Here is a 21,740-nt window from a genome sequence, read left to right on the forward strand (position 1 = left end):
CGCGATCCGGATGGACAATTTTTTTTTATCAACAAATTTTATAAACAAATATAAATTATTCATTTTTTTGGAAAAAAAAAATTTTTCCTATTCTTTAGCTCATTTTGAACAAAAAAGTTCATTTACACCATATGCCTAAACCCAATACTTTTCCCGTAAAAAATTCGACAACTTTCAAACAATGCGTTTTTTGCTATTTTCAATAGCTTGCTACTTAAAGCCCAATTAATATTTTTCAACTCAACACCTCTCAAATTGTGAGCCAAACATAGTATTTGAAGAATACGTAAAGACCAATTGATTTCATTTGGTTGTTCTTATCCAGCGAGCTTGACGGTCTGTGCCTTTTTAATGTGACCGTACGGCCTCGGCGCAATACAATATATTCTGGCATTAAATGTTTGTTATCTGGACAGCCATACATAGATTGTTTTTTATGTATTTTTGCCTGCTGAACATGATTATTGATGGTGGGTCGTAATATCGAAGTTGATCAATGTTTTTTTATTAACAAATTTTATAAACAAATTGCAAAAATGTAATTTTTTCTAAAAATAATGTTTTTTTTTGCTTTTATTATATTTTTTTACTAAAAAGTTTTTAATTCTCCAGTTTATATAGGGGCTTACGGTAGTATATATATAGCTATGTAGTCAGTTTCTTGTTGTCAACAAATTAGCATACACCAGTAATCAAAAATTTTTGATCTTATCAATGTGTGCAAAATAAAATTTAAGAAAATATAACAGGACTACCCCAAAGTATAATAATGTGATGATACGTAGTTTATTAAGGTACGATACATTTCTTTGTTTAGAATCTATTTTATAGTATACTGCATCTTGTACATATATACATATCTTACGAATTTACCACAATTTTTGTTATTTTATTTTCCACTGTACTTATTTTTACATGTGTTTTCTTTTTTACAATTACAAAAAGTGCAGCACGGTATTTGTTCTGCAACACATAAGCAGATTTTTCTACTGCATACTTTACAAGAACAAGGTTGTAATAATTCTTCGTAAGGTGGAATTAAAGTTTCAATTTTTCGTGGCATAAGGAGATCGTCACACTCTATGTAACCAAACTCTTTCGGATCTAATTGTTTAACATCAACATTCAAACATTTAATTTGATAATATACAACGAAATATGCTCTTAAAATGTGCAAATTGATAGAATTAGAGGTCGGAGGTAGATCTTTCTTTTTACAGTTCACGTTTTTTTGCGGAAATAGTATGGGCTTAACAGATGTACATCATACATTATACTAAACTTTTTGTTTAAAATATAATAAAAGCAAAAAAAAACATTATTTTTAGAAAAAATTACATTTTTGCAATTTGTTTATAAAATTTGTTAATAAAAAAACATTGATCAACTTCGATATTACGACCCACCATCAATAATCATGTTCAGCAGGCAAAAATACATAAAAAACAATCTATGTATGGCTGTCCAGATAACAAACATTTAATGCCAGAATATATTGTATTGCGCCGAGGCCGTACGGTCACATTAAAAAGGCACAGACCGTCAAGCTCGCTGGATAAGAACAACCAAATGAAATCAATTGGTCTTTACGTATTCTTCAAATACTATGTTTGGCTCACAATTTGAGAGGTGTTGAGTTGAAAAATATTAATTGGGCTTTAAGTAGCAAGCTATTGAAAATAGCAAAAAACGCATTTTTTGAAAGTTGTCGAATTTTTTACGGGAAAAGTATTGGGTTTAGGCATATGGTGTAAATGAACTTTTTTGTTCAAAATGAGCTAAAGAATAGGAAAAAATTTTTTTTTTCCAAAAAAATGAATAATTTATATTTGTTTATAAAATTTGTTGATAAAAAAAAATTGTCCATCCGGATCGCGACCCACCATCGATAATCGTGTTCAGCAGGCAAAAATACATTAAAAAAACTATGGTGGGTCCGTTCTAATTGAAAAGGCCACGGGACCCTACCTGGCGCCTAAACTACTAGTAACATAATGTACCATTAACACATTTTTTCAGCTCAAAATGATTATGTTAAAAAAATTCAATTGAGGTCCTTAATTATGGTAAATAACGGACTCCCTAATAAGTATAACCATCAATTTACTCTTTGCATACTCTTTGTCAAACTTAGAAAATGCTAACAACTTTTTCCTATGCTAATCATAAAATGATAATCATGCCTTAACTCAGCAGTAAGTAACAATTTTTGTAGGAAGAGAGGAGTTGCTAAGTATAATAGTTTTCACCAGAGATTAGAAAAAGGTATTCGTAGAAGGTTGAGAAAGGTTGTATTTTTCACTAAAAGACTTGAACAATATAATTAAATGAGCCTTTTAATGTACCAGTTTTTATGTAATTTATTGACAAGTAAATGTGTTTGTATAAGCAAAATTATCAGTTAACGTATACTTACTTCTGATGCATTGTATAATTGGAAAGAAAAACATGAAGATTCTAGGCATCCATATTTAATCAAATGTGGAGCTATTTCTCCTAAGCGATTTCTTATTTCATTCAAATTATTATATGGCAAACGATTTCCAGCGATCTGTAATAAAATACTTAGTTAGTAATAAAACACCTAAGATTTTTTATTTTTATTTTCAATAAATAAAAAGTTTTTATTTTTTGTGAAATACGTGAGGTTGACTGAAAAAAAGAGATTATTATTATTATTGTCATACATACGAGATAGCCAATGATAAATAAAGCGTGTTAAGGTTTTACTACACAATACTACAAAACACATGTACAGGGTTAAAAATATTGTGCATCCCTTAACTTTAAGATAAAAAGTGTCATCTTTCTACCTAATTTTGTCGTTAAACAAGTTACACACTTTTATTTTTCTGAACAATTTAACTAATACACTGCATTTACGTCTAGAAAGCTTAGGAAAAAAATTATTTTAAGTACCCACCAATAAAAAGAGTAATTCAATACAAAAAAATTTTCACTAGTCGTTTGTATTTCTATAAAAGTTATCTGCTCGTATCTCCTATATTTTGAATGAACGATATCTGTTTAACGATTTTTTGAGTAAAATAATAGAATAAAAGATTTAAAGCAACAAAGTAGCAGCAGCAACATTAAATGATGCTGAGAGCTTACTTCTGAAGATGAGTTTAACAAAAGTAATTTTTCATTCTACAGCTGAAATGAAAATGGTGAAGAAGACATTAGCTAAAAGTTCTAACAGATTTAATGTATAGAAGTGTAAGTGAGACTCAAAGCTTCATCTTCTTGCGTCTCGTAACAAGGAGCTTAAGGGCCTGGAGAAGGATAGAGAAAGGAAGAAAATAAACTCCCGTGCAAAAATACGAGGAGCCTTGGAAGGGAAAGAATGTGCAACTTTGCCTTATGAAAGGGATGTTTTAAATAAAAGTCTTTAACGTTATTAGTGTTTGTTATTTCTGCAATGCACCTCTTAACTGATTTTTTTTAACGTAACAGTTTTAGTGTTTTTGTCGATAAACACACATAGTCCAGCACCACGAGAATATGACGGTTAAACATCAAAGTCCAAGGTCCTAATCAAGGACGACATTGCCAATCCCAGTCCACCAACAACGACGAAAAAAGCCCAAAAGCTAACAGAACCAGGGTATTGATTACAAGACATCATATTATCAAGGCAGACAAACGACGCGACCGTTGAAGAGAAATGTTCTGTAGCATATTTTTCCTGCTGGTATTAACGTCAACAAGCATCTGAAAACAAGAGTTTATAATATAACGTTTGTCTTCCTCTCTCGAGAAAACATATTAGAAGCACAGGCACATATGAAGCATTAATGAGATTAAAGAGAATTTTTGATTTGTTTTTTGTCCACTCCTTCTTACTGAGTTTTTTCATGAACCAAAACAAAAATAGCGCAAGAAAAAAGGACTTGAATAAGCATTAGCCTTGAGAAAACTGTTCTGAAGAAACGACACACTTGATAAAATGGTTCGAAAGCTAAGGAGAGAATAAGTGATTCAAAACACGAGAATTTCACCAGTCGGGTGGAAACATGAAACGGCAGAATCCTGAGGAGGAATGGAATAATATAATGGTGTTTTTCAATAAACAGAATATTATAAATCGAGATGGGCACCAAAAGCAAGTGAATTTTCTACCCATTATCTCTTTACTGTTACAGCTAGGTAAAAGGGATCAAATATCAGGACCTGAGCATAACATCTAGCGGAGTAAACGCAAACAATAGTGACCTGAAGCGTTAGCTCTCGAGACACATTAAGCCAACGCGTACAGTACTATTTCAGGGTGAGTAGAATTCTTCAAGTGGGAGCTTAGTGTGTCACGCGAGTGAAATGGATACTTTTAAGAAAATCTTTACCACAGACATAGCAAACATGCCTCTTTCCAGCAGGAACGAAATAAATGATTATTTACAGTTCTCACAGCTTGTGAGAGCTGCTCTCCTATTTAGGACCACAGCATTCCCAAGAAATGGGCAGCAACGCTACTAGTACATTACGTTAGATACCTTACCGTCTACAGAATAGATGACACACTATTTATTTCGTCCGAGAGAATAACCTCTGTCCGTTTAAAATTTGTGCTGTAAACGCGCTATAACGTTAATCGATGATAGTGTAGATGATTAAGGATTTCATAGTCATACATTAAGGTGCATCAACATAAAAAATAAATAAAGAAAACGATTTCCTCTGCATAAGCCCCTAATATTTGTTCATATCTTATTCTTTGTTCAATGACAATAAAAATCAGAATTCTGGGTAACCATAACAACAATGACAGAATCTATTAGAGGTTAAAAACTCCTTCAAAGTTTTGGTACACAGAGTCCTCATTGACATAAATTATATTAATTTGATATGTAAATAAAACATATATTTCAATTATTCTAGAATTTTATAAGTTTATGATTTAGTTATTTCGTTTTTATAAAAAATACTTAATTTATTATCAAATTAAATCGAGTTTATAAAATCCTAAGTATGAATAGTATTGCACACATTCTGATAAATTTTAGTACGTACAAAGTGTACGTTAAATTGTTTGTTTGACACAGATTTTAATGACATAGTATATAAAATTTCAAAGACAGTTATGGATCTTATCCAATGTCCTCAATTAAGATAAAAAACAATTACTTTACAAAACTTACTATTTTGCATTTGTGTATAATTTTAAAACTTACAATTGCAATTTAAAAAACAGGAATCTCTTTAATTTTTTATGTAATTGCAATTTTTAAAAGCTTTTTGTACAATTTGAAAAATTTAATTTAAGTTATTTGTCACCATGGAAAATTGTCATCGTGGAACATTTTTGCCATTTTTAAAACATTACATATACTTCCATTATGAATAAAATAAACTAAAGACATTATCTTAACATGTTATTACTAGTGTGTAACAAGGCTTCCTCTATGCAGAAGCAAAAAATTATCAGGTAATTTAACGCATTTCAGCTATACTACTTTTTTGCTAATTAATTATATAAGGTTACATACATACAGCCTATTACATCTGCTTCTATATTATTAGAGACGTAGCGCAAATACTTCACCTACATAGTAGCGTCGTTATCTCAAGAATCAGAAAGTACTATAATTAAGACGTTAATACAAGTCTGTTATCTTATTTGGTGTCAGTACTGTATGAACAAAAAGGTCTTTACCAGCGTGTTGGTGCACTTGCGCAATCGTTTGAGAGGGGAGCATTCCCAAAATTAGTGAAGCGTGCGTACCACGACGTAAGTATGCTATTGTAACAACAGTTGGCGTTTCAATGTCACCAGCGTTCAGTGTAAAAGAAACCAGGGCACTGACAAACAAAAATAGGAAGGATGAACTGAAGGATACAAGAGAGAGTAGACTGGGCAGAGACAGAGAAACGAGACAATATGAGACAGAAAGAAAACAGATTGAAATTGGGGAACGGCGGAAATATTCGCGGCTCAGGCGAAAAGTATGGGTTTATTAAGAATACTAGGGGATGTAGATATTTTTGGAAAGCTCATCTTACGGGCATACTGAAGAACTAGAATGGATAAAAAGGCAGCATTTGTAGCAGCAGCTCGTTCCACGTATAGAGATCAACCCACCTGGACTAACCCGTAACCACACAAGCAAGGGCAGCAAGAAAATATATTATTAAACTCACAGCTGTATGAAGAGAGAGCTTATACGTGGTGCAGCAAAGATTATACGAGAAGGCCACAACATAACATTTTGGCGTCACTCAGCACATGACAAATGATAACTCATATTTAGACGGTGACCCAATGAATCTGTCACCATTTAAAAGAATGGTGAGGATTATTGCCCAAATAGTGGGCCCAGAAAAAGAATTGTTTTTCATTAGCACTACTGCTAGCAAACTAAAAGGAAAAGCGGCTGAGCATTCCACACCCTAAAAAGCTCAATTAAGAACAGTTCAAGAATTTTTTCGGAAAATTTTAAATAGATATAGCAGTATAAACAACTTAGACACGTTCATGGTACAATTAAAGAGAGTTCTACTGATTACAGATTTAACAATCAAAAATTGATGAAAATTTATTTACAAATAGATAAAGTCATAAAAATGGCGCTGGCAAAATTTGAAGGCACAAGGGTTCCTAGGAGCCGAATAAATAATAGTCATATTTAGCTAATTTTTACCTGTAGTACTGCGGGGCTATCGACCTTTTAAGCGCTTCTATTGCATTTACCTCACTTATTTACAATGAACTTTCGATAACAATTTTATCAATAATGAAACAATATCTAATAATCGTATTTAATTTTATTGAACATCTCGAGGGTCCTTGTGAGAAAAGAAATTGATTAATAAGCGAGATAAAAATTACAAAAGGTTGCGTTGTAACAGGAGAGCAAAAAAGACAGACATCATACCTAACTATAGAGAGCGTCGCATGGACTACATCGAGGGATTAAATCTGCTCAAGATAAAGCTATATTGATTTCGTAATAAGTCAGACAAAGCTTAATAAAACAAAAAAATAAATAAAAAAATAAAAAACTCTTTAAGATAATCAAACTACAAAATCATTAATCAATAGAAGACTACGGCAGGGGGGTGTGATATCAGTAATATAGGCTCACAATGCTTTACAATTCTAACCGAAGCCTATTGCCAGTTCGAAAACAAGTTCTAAAAAAGCGTGGAAGGGGAGGCAGTTTATGTATGGCCTACATCCAACATTCAGGTGTAAAATTACAAGTTTGAACCCAAGGACCCTCTGTGAAATTTTCATAGCACCGACACACAGTGAGGCCGAATCCAAAAAACCTATCCAAAAGTCAAAAATTCAAGTATTCAACTTACAACTTACAATTTGCGGGCTTTTGGGGTTGATAAACACGAATATCTCGACGACAACCTTTTTCGAAATCATGGTACCCAAGATGTACTGATTCTACGTCTTTTTCTGGAGTTTCGTGGAAACTCGTAACATAGACAATCGAAACTCGTTACTCAGAGGTTTTTTTGGTCACTAAACACGAATATCGTGACAGACACTGCCTCTGAGGCACCGTTGACGTCTCTTCCTGGAATTTTATGAAAATGAGTAAGTTAGAATACAAATGAAAGAAAACCAGATGTGGGTCTCGGAACCCCCGGCAGAAGTGTAACTTCCAACTCAAATCTTATTAAACTCGGTATAGCAGAAACTGAGAAAATTAGATTACACTTAATTTTACTAGGTTTTTAAAAATCCGATATTAATATAGTAAATATTTTATTATTATTATGTATTCGAGCTCGCGCATGCATAATATATATATACTGTACATACTACTTATGGTACACATGATTTGCGCATTCTAAGTACTTGCATGTTTGCTATGATATATGTATTAATACGTGTAAGAATTGTGGGTCAGGTAATAAAGAATGAAACAAAAATTTTCACCATACTGCTCCGAAAAAAGGTACTTTTGTCCAGTTACATGGGACAAAAATTCCTTTTTTTTAAATACCATTTGTACATTTGATATGACATCATATACGTACAATCAATTCTTGTTGAAATCATTGTGACCAACAGATAAAAGTTTTTTTTAATTTTGGCTACCAGAACAGTAAAGTAATCAACTCTATCTGATTGAGATTAGGAAAAATAATAGGCATATTCTCTGTATATAGTTAAACAGTATAGATATTTTCCATTGTAAAGTTGTAATTTTGATTAATAATGCACATGAAAAAATGAGAACGCTCTCCGTCTTCAGCTTTTTTGTCTTTTTTTTGCTTTTTTCATTGATTAATGTACGTGAAAATGTAACAATGTTTTCCTTCCTCAACTATGCCCACTTTTCATCGGCTATTTTATTCCACCGATGCTACTGAAAACACAAAAAGATGCATCTCTTTTAATTTTCCTTGATTCCCATTGATTTATTTATCGAATAATATACATTGAAGAAAAAAACCGATCCTTCCTGTCAACTATACCCACTTTTTAGCTATTTTATTATTGATCGACGACAATAAATACGCAAAAAGCCAACCGTTCTTCAACATCACTCGCTTTTTATAGATTTTTTTGTTAATTGCAGTAGATAAAAAATAAGAACGCTTTCCTTCATCTCTATTACTCGCTTTTATTTACTTTTTTCCTGTTTATAAACAAAGTAAATATGAGAAACCTTCTCTTTTGTAATTGTACTTCGTTTACATAAACTTTTTCCATAGTTTACTCTGTACGAAAACAAGCCTAAGCAGACTCTTCTTCTTTAGCTTAATTTTCATGCAATCTTTCTTCAAGTATCAATGTAATAAATATAAATTCAAACTCGAGAAAACTTACTACCCTCATTTTTATTTGCATAAAAGACGATTTTAAGTATCTAGGTAAAGTAATACACTATTGTTATCCAAATTTTCCATTTATTAAATACACATAGATATAAAAGTGGCGTTGGCTCAGTGGTAAACGTGCTTGTTACTGATGCAACGCAGTTCTAGGGGTCGTGGGTTCGATTCTCGGTGAATGCAGATTTTTTCAAAAACTGCTTTCATCGGGAAAAGTTCCTATGTAACCCCGGCTGTTTAGGGGCGGGTTTTTTCGTGGAATTTCCCTTCAGACTAATTACAGGGTTTTTTTTCCTTTCCCCACAGGTTTTCGGGCCTGGGTGAATGTGAAACAGTGTTAGGGGATTCTCCGGGGATGCTAATTAGCCTCGATCCGATACTTCGGCAGAGAGGGCCGGCTTAACCGGCGAAGAGTGGACGTCCGGAAATAATGGAGTCTTCTCCAGGGAAAGGCTACACAGTGGCGAAGGGACCCGATGCACCATTGGTGCAGAGAGTGTCAGCTTAACTGGCAAGGTGAGTGGCTAATATACGATCGTCTACTGCGTTTCTATGCTAGTCTCTAAAATTTATGGTATGAACGATAGCGACATATGCTAAAGCTGAAAAACAACAGCAATATCTCCTGCCAATAATCAATGATTTTACAGTTTATTTTTCTAAAGTACTAAATTCATGTTGCCAAAAAACCACTTTTACCTTTTTAGGAATTCAACTAATATTTATTTTTCCATGTATTACCATAAAAGTTGCATGTTCATTTTGTAAGTTAATTAAATTGTCATAAAATTGTAGATTCTAATCGCAAATAGAATAATGTACGAATAATTTGAATACATTATCAAACTACCTTTATAATACAATATCGTAATGTTTTTTAATTTTGTGGATACAACATATTATAAAATTTATTTCGTAACGTTCTTCTGCTTACAAATATGTGAAAACTAATTGAGGATTTAGCAGAAAAAAATAGATGTAAGACGTTCTTATGAAACGGCTGTGAGAATAATTTTTCATGGATTGTTATGATAAATATTTTTAGTATTTCGCACATTATCGCATTTTTTCGCAAGACTTCGCTCACAAACTTTTTGAGTCGATGCTATGGTAAAAACGCATAATACCATTAGATTCAGGAAAAAAAATCCATACAATTTCTTAGAACCACAGTTTTTATAACATTGATGGTTTATATAATTAATATCATCAGTACATTAAGCATCATTGAATTCTTTAGTAAGTTTTTATTCACAGACTTTCTAGTCAATACGACGGTTACAATTAATGATACTGTCAGATTCAGAAGGAAAAAAAATACATGTGAGTACGTATTTCAAACTTACAATTTGACCGCTTCTTATGATTTTTATAGTAGACGAATAAATTGAATCACTTTTAACATGTAATTACAATAAAAAAAAGTATTTTTTTTTGATGCACGGGAAAATTTGCTCGAAATTTTTTTTTTAATTCCCGCTTATGTTTTATTAACGTTCACCTTCATATATACATGTATATAATACTGTATTCTTAATAATTATGTCTCATCGTTGTTTACCAGGAAAATAAATTAAAACAATTTTGTATGAAACATTTTATGGTTAAGTATGTAGCGCATTCTACAGAACAACCCGCTGCTTTTTTGAAAGTACCCACTTAGCAGCCTTTGCACAAATTATAATAACATTTTTTTATTTTCTCTGAATTGTTACTCAATAAAAACTAAGCCAATCCTTTCTATTGCTCTTCCACAAACCCTTGACTACCCCTTTACTGCCACCACATGATTTTACTTGTTCTTTTCCGGCCTACTACAATTTCAAAAATTATCATATTGTACTTGTCCCTCCTTACACAACAATTAATTTGTTTTCTGAAAAAAAATTGTACAGTATTTTTAATAGGGAGTTTAAATGTTATAACTTAATTTTTTTATTATTTTAAAACAGCAACACATTTATAAAAATATTAACTCATATATAATCTGGAACAGTACGAAATTTGTCGATGAGTAAAATGGTCGTAGATTTAGGTGCGAAGTGTCACGAGAAAAAATTAATATAGTTATTTACGTTACAAGTGCGGAAAAGACGATTTCCGGTACGAGTTGTGATTGACGCACACAAGTAGCCGAAGTTGCTAAGAAAGAGTGCCAGTTAAGCACACGGGTGCGTACCGCAAGTGTGATCGTACGGTACGAGTTACTGGCATCGGCCACGAGTGCGAGTCAATCACTCGAGTGCGGGAAATCATCCGCACGAGTTACGTACACGATTTTTCGTAGTATGTGCGAGAAAAATTAATATAAATTTTAAAATAAGTAATTTTAATAATGAATTTAAAGCTTATGCTTTCTGCAATATTTACTTATACGAGCTGGAGACTATAAATATTCTGAATTTATTCATCATTGAAAGATAGTTGAATCTAAAGTAAAAAATAAATAATTTACTAGTAGGTTGTGCGTGGTTCCAGGGCGGCAGCCCCTGGTGGGGAAAACTTTGCAAGGGGCTATCACAAAAGACTTGCATACTTAAGAAAAAGAAAGATAAGTGCAGAAAAAGAGAAAAAAAAGTAGTAAATAGAGGCAAAGGATACTTTCAAACCCTGGGTTCGGTATGCGTGGAAGCTAGAAATAAAAAAAAACTTCTTATTGTTATTTCATTGTACAAAAAGTGCAGAATTTACTACACAAGGGTTATACTCTTGTTCTCATGTACTTAAAAAATTATGTTCTAGTTAAATTTATATTTAATATTTTTTAACATTTTATAAACATATACATCTACCTATATCATCAATAAGAGGACTCCAAGAACAGTAAAAATGATACGAAGAATTAATAAACTCCAAGGGCTTAGCGAAATACGTATTTAAATTTTCAAACAAGCTCAAAAATGATGTTTCAAATATAGTTTCAAATCTTATTCAAAATGGCTAGAGACTTTCAAATATGTTATGGCAAGGGACTTTTGACACATTTGAATCAATTTTTATGAAGACGTTCAAATATGTGTCTGAAAAATCAGAAAACATCTGAAAATTGAAACACATTTATGTTAAATGTTTTAAAAACGTAAATTAAAATAAGAATAATCCAATAACAATATAAATTTAAATTAAAATTGTGTTAAAGAAGTATCTCATTTTTAAAGTTTATTTCAACAGTGTACTGAAACACATTTTCATTCCTTGAGTCTTATCGAATGGTTTGTTTCCATGTATTTTACTATCTAATATGTTGTATCCACAAAATTAAAAAACATTACGATATTGTATTATGAAGGTAGTTTGATAATGTATTCAAATTATTCGTACATTATTCTATTTGCGATTAAAATCTACAATTTTATGACAATTTAATTAACTTACAAAATGAACATGCAACTTTTGTGGTAATACATGGAACAATAAATATTAGTTGAATTCCTAAAAAGGTAAAAGTGGTTTTTTGGCAACATGAATTTAGTACTTTAGAAAAATAAACCGTAAAATCATTGATTATTGGCAGGAGATATTGCTGTTGTTTTTCAGCTTTAGCATATGTCGCTATCGTTCATACTATAAATTTTAGAGACTAGCATAGAAACGCAGTAGACGATCGTATATTAGTAAAATCAAGTTTATTTACCTTTATTCCTAAGATTCTGATACTACACGCATACATAATTGGCTGGTTATGAGACGGAGTTTTAGATAAACTGGCAATTGCTGAACTGTGTGTAACGGCAGTGTTTAACAGGTTATATCGTCATAAAGCTGAGCAATTATAAGTACGCATATATCAGTCGAATATGAAAGTACCCTTAAATAATAATAAAAATGTCTGGACGTATACACACCATCGAAAATTCAGCAGGGAACAAAAAAAAACAAGATAAATAAGCAACAACACTGATGATATTCTTAACCTTATCGCTACAAGGTGCATTAAGCATACGCCTAGGGCGTTCTATAGTGCAATGTGGTGATATTCAAACGCACTCGACTTGCATTCCATACATCTATGTATAAATATGGTTAGTTTGCGAAGTAGCATTAGAAAAATAAATAACTATTTATAAAAGTATTATTTGCACACAGACGATAATTCAGACAAACGTTATATCTGCGATACTTCTTTTGTTTACATCAATAATTGCTATTTTTTTTAGCGCCGAATGATATGTACTTTTAGGAAAGGGAGTGTATTATTTTTTAAAACACCGTTAATAAGATTCTATTTCAACTATGTTGGTGACACGCGACCACACTGGTTGAGGCTGCAGTTCTTGTAGTTTGGCAGCTTTATAACGCTTGCTTCGAATTCAACATCAAGGCTTTACTTGGCTCGTATTTCTGGGAAACTGATTTCTTGTGTGCATGTTTTCAAGGTGCCAGCATCCATACACAGAGCAACGCAGTAATGCAGAGTGATTATACGTAGAGTTTGTCAGAGAGGCTGTTAAATAAAAAAAAAAAAAAAAATTTAATTAAACTGTCAGAAGAGTCTGCCATTTTTCACCATGTTTTTAAATTTTCTTTTTTCAAATTGTAATTTTTGCTTATTTCTGAACTGAGATCTATTTTTGAACATACATATGTATATCACAGCTCGGTGGTGCTCAAGTCTCACCGTTCGCTTTCGGATTCCAACACATATATAGTCAGCATGTAGTGTTATGCAAATTCCTATTGCCATGTAGTAGTGTGATACTATGAGCAGTGTCCACGTATACAACGCATACATGCACGTATGTATTCGTGTATAACTTGTTTACAGAATTTTGGATGCAAGCATGAAAGTATGCATGCATGATAAGTGTGTATTGTGTGTACTTTCTACTTTTACTGTGTAAGTGTGTACATGTTTGCCTGCGCACGTGTCTATAAAATATAGTACTTAATATTAATATTCTATACACTACTTAATATTATTACTTTAATAAGGCACATTAACACATAATTTTTGCATATATGGAAGATTGATGCAGGTAGCCAGTATTAAATAAAAGGGTTTTCATAATACGGGGTATAACCTCCAAATATTAGAAAACATCCAAATTTCAGTATTTTTAACATTTCTGTATGAAATTGAAGTGGAAATTTTTTTGAAAAATCATAGGATATTTGCAAAATTATTACAAATATGTACAATATATTTTTTGTTTTTTTGCTCAAAAATAACTTTAAAAATTGTTTTAAAAACCCAAAATCGCGGACGAACAGATAGATTGACCAAAGAAAACTACTTACATGTGTACGCACGTGTGTGCAATTTTAATAAGCAATTTTATTGTTAATGAGCATTATGCTAATGTGCTTCTCACAATACCGAACCTTTATGGCCATAGTATGAGTACTATACACTTTCTGGAAAACACATCGATGAACATGTTTATAAAAAGACTATTTTATTTCCTGTTCAGATTCATTTTTTTTGTTGTACCAATCCTCAATACCTTACAACCCCTCCTTATTTCAGTCACAAACTCTTGCTCGCTCCGTTTATTCACATATATGTATATTTCAATTATTTTCAAAGTTCTTACTTCTGCGGTGCGTCACATGTGATGCAACCCGTTTTTTCATATGTACATAAAATAAAATACATTATATTACTTTTTAAATTTTGTCAACTCCTCAATAAATTATTAATTTTCTGGAAATGTAAGAATTATACAAGCATAATTGTCTAAGTAATGGCAAGGATTTATAACACTATTAAAAAATTGTTAGAAATTCAAGCTTTCTAGTATTATGAATATACGTGATAGTTATCTAGTCATTAACAATAATAATTTACAAGAAAGATTACCAACTCTCAAGAGTTACATATAATCGAATTAATATTTTTATCTAGCAAATGAAAAATTTGGTCGTCAAATAACATGATATTTTGGTACAAGACGTTATATTTTAAGTATAGTTACTTCTAGAATAGAAAATGAGAAAACACTTTATTTTTTATAAGATAAAAAAGAAACTAATTGAGCTTAACAAGCTAGAAAAAGGTAAAAAATTATCATTTGATTGACAATAAATAATACTTGAAGAAGGTAGAAACGAACAATAAATAGATTTTCCAAATAGAATTAAGTTAGATCATGTAAAACCACATGAAGAATCACGTGATTTGAGAGAAATTAAGATAGCAAAAGAAATTTTCATCCCTACAACTATTTAATATTAGGACATTTATGTATAAATTTTTAGCTGACCTTAAACAAAAAGGTGCGTATTAATTTTTTCTTTTATAGTATTTGCTTCTGAAATATTTCATTGACTCATTGTAAGAACGGCTAATGAGTACGATGTAAAATAAAATGTTGTAATACGCCAATTAATACATTAGAGCTCTATATTAATTAAGTGTTGAATTTAACTTTGCTTACAAAAGTCAAATTTCTTTCCTTACATGAAGAAACAGGAAAATTTTATTTGACAAATGGTTAAAATAAAATATCTATCAACAACTAAATATTATAACGTCGTATAACGGGGTGTAGTTGAATAGTACAATTAATAACTAGGGGTCGTGGATACGATTCTCGATGAATGTAGGTTTCTCTTTTAAACTGTGTTCATTGGAAAATATTTCTATGATTTTCTGGCTGTTTCGGGGCAGATTATTCCAGAGAGTTTTCCTTTAGTATGATTCTAGTATTTTTTCCTTGTCCCAGGCACCACACAGCGGTCCAGAATGCCCGAAACATTCTCAAAATTCGTGCTTCCAACGAACCTTTACTTAAATTAAACGTTTTTGGGCTTATTTTGTTCCTGAGAACTTCAGCTACAAAGATCCGAGTCCCTCGGACGTTTCACTATTTTTGATGTATATGTAGTTCAGGTATGTATACAGCAATTTTCGAAAATCAAAATACTCTGAATACATAATGCATTGTTAAAGTCAACCGATTTGTACAAAAATTAGTATGTAAGAGTTTTTAGAGTCGCTGATTACAAATCAAAGGTCAGAATTTAAAATTTCAAGATGGCGGATCGAAGATGGTGGACAATTTTTGAAAATTACCCGTCTTCTGCTAACTTTAAAATGTAAATGCTTTAGGATTTTTAGATTACGAATCTAAGGTAACATTTTCTGATTCGAAGATGGCAGATTCAAGATAGCGGACAAATTTTTGAAAATTACCTGTCTTCTGCTAACTTTGAAATGTGAATGTTTCTGGGTTTTCTGATTACGAATCTGAGGTCACATTTTCTGATTCGAAGATGACGGATCCAAGATGGCGGACTAAACTTTAGAAAAATTGCTAGAAAATGCCTCACAATTTCTGCCTCTACTGAATTTTGACTGGTTAAAGTTTTTTTTGGCTCACATCACTTCTTACATCGAAACCTACAATGATTCCATTCCTTTGGAGAAGTTATGTTGAAAAATATATGCATATATAAAGGGAAAATTTCAGTAATTTGTGAAATTCCGACGTTTAGATCAAATTTTAAACTAGTTTCAGATATCCCAGTAGACTGAACTTCTAAGTAAGTGTTTAGTATCGAAAGATAATAAATGTAAGGTTACTAAACAATATTCATGATACAATATGGCGGTTAATACAAAATGGCGAATTGTCTTTTGTCTCACAACACATGAGTCATGGGGTTTAAAGGGAAGGGTAATCTGAGTATAACATATGAATATAACGTAATTCGTTTATAATCTAACAATGCCATAAATGAATGTTTTAAGAAATACATATTATTTATTAAAAGGAACAAATTTCGTATCTACAAGTATCTGTTCATTAACAAAAAATTATTGTAATATTCAAATTGGGCGTACTAGCTGATTGTAAATTAATAAGGAATTGATTTGTTAACCAACGTTATAGTTGGCCATTGTACGTAATATCTTTATTTTTAAATGAAGAAGAAATGTAGGCACTTACGCATAGATAAGTATAGATGCGATTATGAAAAGATATCTACATGAATTTGTTTTCCTCTTAACAATATAAATATATATTGATGAATTCTTCTTCTAAGAATACCAATGCACCGAAGTAGACCCGTATTTTTTGAAAAAAGTTATCATGAATATTATATTGAATAATATTTTCCAATTTTCATGTAGTCCAAAGTATTGGTGGGTACGGGTTCTGTACGTACGAAATCTATTGTAGAAATAAAACATAGGTCTTATGCGTATATGAAACATGTTAATACTACGTCGAACAGTTTTGAGGTTTGTAACAGTTTATTGGTGACATCGTTTTTTTTTTTTTGTTACTTGTTTAGTGGATTACATGTTGCATCGCAATACTTACCAATATCCATTGAAAATTATTACTTCGAAAGCTTCAATTTTCTTATAAAAAAATCAGTGACATAATCATCGATTACATGTAGTTTTTATAAGACACAGTTACTATATTTAAGCAATGACTACATGAGAAGATGTCAAGAAAAGTATGGTCATTTCGTTTCTGACATTTTTAAAAGTATTATACAGTTTTCTATAAATCGCAGTATAAAACCTTTGGTTCAGATATAAATCCCACTTCTGGTAGTGGCCAATAACGAACTCCGATTTTCGAATTCGATCAAACCTTATCCTTTTTCTGTATATTTTAAACCACGAACAGCCTTTTTCTGGTTTTTTTTTCTCATTCAGTGTTTACTTGTATTATGCACATAGTATCCTCCTATGAATAACAACTCGGAGACAGTGACCGTAATATTTTTTTTAATGTACAAGAAAAAAATTACATATACATTTTTTTTTTTTTTAATGTTTACGCACAGTTCGTAGTTCACAATGTGTACTTTGAGTTTCAAAATAAAAGACGTCTTGTTGCTATTAAGCAGGAAGAGAGGCTTATCGCGGAAAGAACAGAAAACTTGTGTTTTAGAATACTTAATTACCCAGTGGAAAATTGAGGCAAGTTATGTCTTAAGAGAAAAGATTGAGAATGAATTGAGGTATAAATTCTATAACAACATAACAAAACGATTAAAAGTCATGCCAAGAAATAAGAGAAGTTACATACATCTCATGGAGAATAATAAATCTTGGACAGAAGGAGTGTGTAATATTTGTATGCAACAAAACACGGAGGACCTGAAAATTTTATGTTCAAGTATGTACTACGTTTGATGTATTTGATAATAAGTTTTAATTTTACATTTTGCAATAGCTATTTTAAAACTTTTAAAATCATAGATTTCTGACTTGTATTTGTTTAACCTTAAAAATGCTATCATACGATTTCCACAGTTTATGTTTACATACGTACGTATATTATTAATTTACGATAGTTGTGAAATTTGTAAATATTTATACGATACTGCAAGTGGCAGACTATAATATTACTCAAGGTGCTCCTTAACAAAATTAAATAAAATAAATAGATAACTAAAATTTTTTTTTTGGATCATTTCTATTTTATTTCAGGGTAATTTTGTGATCAAAATGAAAAGAAAACACTATGCCATTTTATTTAACAGCAAAATTGAAAAAAAAACTAAAAAATTGATAATTTTTTTATTTTCAACAACCATAAACATTAACTGACACCACGCTAGTAGACAATCTCATCACTGTTAACTCACGAAAAGTATGCAGTCAATACTATTTCTTCTTTCAAATATTCCGGAAGTGATAATATTTTTGTTTGGATCTTAAGAGTTTGCAAGTTAGCAATATGTTGAGAGCAAAAATAATTATAATTATTAAAAAGCTAATTTTTCTTTCCAATGCTTAATATATTGTGTTACTCGCCATTTACGAACTTTGAAGATCAGAATATTGTTAAAACTTTCAAATTTATATTTTTAAAATAAAGGAAAGGTATTGAAAAAAAAATTTTCAAGTTAAATCATTTTACCTACAATCATCGTTGTTTAATTTAGCTTTTTTTTTAAAAAAAATCAGTTAAGAAAACTATACGTTTTAATTTCTCTTTCCTACGAGATTAAATCGACTTTGTAATTTTTTTTTTCATTTTGATGTAAAAAAAACCACCTAGTGGTTTTTTTTTTTTGTTATTTTGGTCAGAAAATTACCCTGAAATAAAATAGAAATGATCCCAAAAACATTTTAGTTACCTATTCATTTTATTTGATTTTGTTAAGGAGCCCCGTGTACTATTAGTACGAGTTCAATATATTTATATAGAAACGTATATACACGTAATGCCTACAGTTTTGAGGTTACGTTGGATAAACAGAAAATATAACTTAGTGAATAGTGTGCCAATATTAACGAGACAGAAAACATCTGGACTTGAGTTAATTTTTTAATAATAGATCCAGCCATATAAGCAAAGCATATAGTACGCATTAACAATTATGTAACAAAATGTAGAAAATGCAATGTAATAATACATGACAGTATCAATTTGTATATGAGAAGATCATGCTTGTAAATGGTTGTATCTGTCAACTACTAATGTAACGTTGCATTAGTCAGTAAACAAAGTAAAAAGACTTTTCAAATTTTGTTTTTGTTGAAAAATAAACCATAGTTTTTTAATTTGATGAATTCGCAAAATAAATGTTCTCAGTCAAGTTATAAATTTGTTAAATTGTTACAGATACATTTGTTATTTCTAATGTTTCCCGTTGAATAAAAAATAATACAAAGTACAATAACTTAATAGGAGAACAACTGAAGTTCTTATATAAACAACTATAAAAGCCACATCTAAAAATTTCTCAAACGAGTGTAAATTTACAAATATGAAAAAAATGTCACTATTTGTGTAAATTGTTGACTACTCATTGTTATTTAAAAAGTCGAAAAAAAATTTGTTGAATAACAAAAAAAATACAAAAATTAAAAAGCACGATTAAAAGCAAAATTGAAAGCACGATTAAATTTATACAGGTGTATATTGTTTATTATACATGGAAAAAACATTTTATACTTAATAACTTCATAACTTAATTTATATAAGATAACTGAGGTCGTATAATATTAGAATATGCAGATGATAAAGTGGGCTGATCTGTCGTCAATTTTGTGGATGCATCAGAAAGAAGCTGGTATCGCAAAGTATCAGCATAAGATGATAGTGTTAATGCAAAGGAATGTTTCACACTCGTAAAAAAAAAGTTGAAAAATGATTCTAATCCACTTGCTGTAAGACTTGTTAATAAAATTATAAAGCCAGAAAGCGCAAACAATATTCATGAAATTGTCAGCGGTATGAGGATCAGAGCCATGAGGCTAGAAGAAGCAGTTATAATTATTCTAGATGCCAACCTGACTAAGCATGCCTATAAGCACATTCGATCTGCAGCCTTAAAAGTTGGTCATGATATATACCTAGAGTATAACAAGGTATTTCGAGGATATTGACCTATCTTACTGTTGTCAATACGATTTTTCTACAAAATGTACGTAATTCTAGACATCATAAGTTTTTCCTCAATGAAAATTAATCTTATTCAATAAAGAACCTTCATATAAAATTTTAAAATACGAAATTTGTAACAAATAAACAGTCATAATCAATTACATTGTAGTATGCAAGTATATATGGTTAAAACAAATTAATTTTTATATTGTAGTATGATTAGAATCATGGAAACCTCTGTTGATTTTGTTTGCATATCGACGATATGTAGACAAACAAAAAGAATATTACCATAACTGATCTCTAGCAAAGTCTTTTAATATCACTAATTTTTTCTGTAATTTATTATTTACAAGAATTAAATGTTTCATTAATATCTACTACAAAATAATGTATGCATGTAATGAGTTTGATGCGGTATTTGAAATTCTTTTTAAATTGTATTTTAATTGTATTAGCGCGTAAGGAATCATAGTTATTATAGATCAAACTAATATTTTCTGTGAACCTAAGATCTAACATTTTATTGCATTCCGAACAAAAAAAACTGTGACTAAACTAAAATTGTACAGTCCTTAACTTTATCACAAAAGTCTCAATTATTTTATACTAGCAGCCCCCCGTCTCGGCTTCGCCCAAGACTTACCAAATAAAACACTGTAGTGTGTTGACACGTAATGTGAAAAATTTTTAGTTAGAAAATTTTACACATATTCCCGATACATCTCAGAACAAAAATCTTCTTATTAAAAACAAATTTTTTTGGAATCCACATAGTTTATTTGGTCATATAATAACGTGTAAGAATTCAAAAAACTAATTATGCTAAAAAGTACCGTGCGTTCTTTATGCCATAAAATAATCGATGGCTATAAGAAGTTGTTGATTTACAGTTTCTTCTGTGTAATTCACGAAAAGGGCTATTTTTTAAGGCTGTTAAGATTTTAAACCCCCAAAAAATTTATATTAAAAAAAAAATTTTTTTTCTCATACCTCACAATTTTATTACCAGAGCAACAAAGTCCTGGACCTTAAACCCAACATTTTTATTGTCACAAAAACAGAAATACATTTTCTACTTATTTAAAAATCTGAAGTAGGATCTTTAAAGATTTCAGAGATTGCTGTGAGGGTACAATGAAAAGCTGATCTCTCACGTAATAGACTCTTAAGTTGTCGATTTTGACGCTGCTGTTTTAATCTCGATAAATTTTCTGCGTCAGTTTCTTGACGCCTTAAATTGTATTCATTAGATACATTTGAAGTTTTCTTTCCAATATACCCTTTTGCGACTATTGGCATGCTTACGACTTTTATGACCCCTAAAGGCTATTTTCAGTCAACTTTGTTAATTTCAATACATTTGTTGGCTAGGTAGTTCGACGTCCGATGGCCCTAAAAAAGACCGGTGAGCTTCTTAAGTTAACTCTTTCTTGACTGCAGTTAACAGCAATTGTGACTGCCTGGATACCTCAGGGTGATCTTCTCTGGCTTACTGTTGAAGACCCAGACTGATTGGGAGAAAAATTACCAAGTCCGAAGCTTTGGGGCTAGTTGTAGTGCTCTTTCCCAACGTCTCCCGGTATAACGTCAAAGACGTTGGTGTCTAAAGCACCTTTTTTATTTGCAGATTCAGTTGTT

General features: G+C 31.1%; 1 protein-coding gene across 1 annotated transcript in view; it reads right to left on the reverse strand.

Annotated features, from left to right (window-relative positions):
* ND-75 (NADH dehydrogenase (ubiquinone) 75 kDa subunit) overlaps positions 1 to 21,740 on the reverse strand; it is a 380,915-nt gene that overhangs the window by 48,092 nt on the left and 311,083 nt on the right. The window contains exon 11 of the mRNA XM_014363556.2: positions 2,417 to 2,551. Coding sequence (XP_014219042.2) covers positions 2,417 to 2,551 — 135 coding nt within the window. The remainder of the gene's footprint in view (positions 1 to 2,416; positions 2,552 to 21,740) is intronic.

The sequence above is a fragment of the Copidosoma floridanum genome, unplaced genomic scaffold (assembly GCF_036245765.1).
Source record: "Copidosoma floridanum isolate Cflo_tuat_1 unplaced genomic scaffold, Cflo_Japanese_pri ptg000024l, whole genome shotgun sequence".
Classification (NCBI taxonomy): Eukaryota; Metazoa; Arthropoda; class Insecta; order Hymenoptera; family Encyrtidae; genus Copidosoma; species Copidosoma floridanum.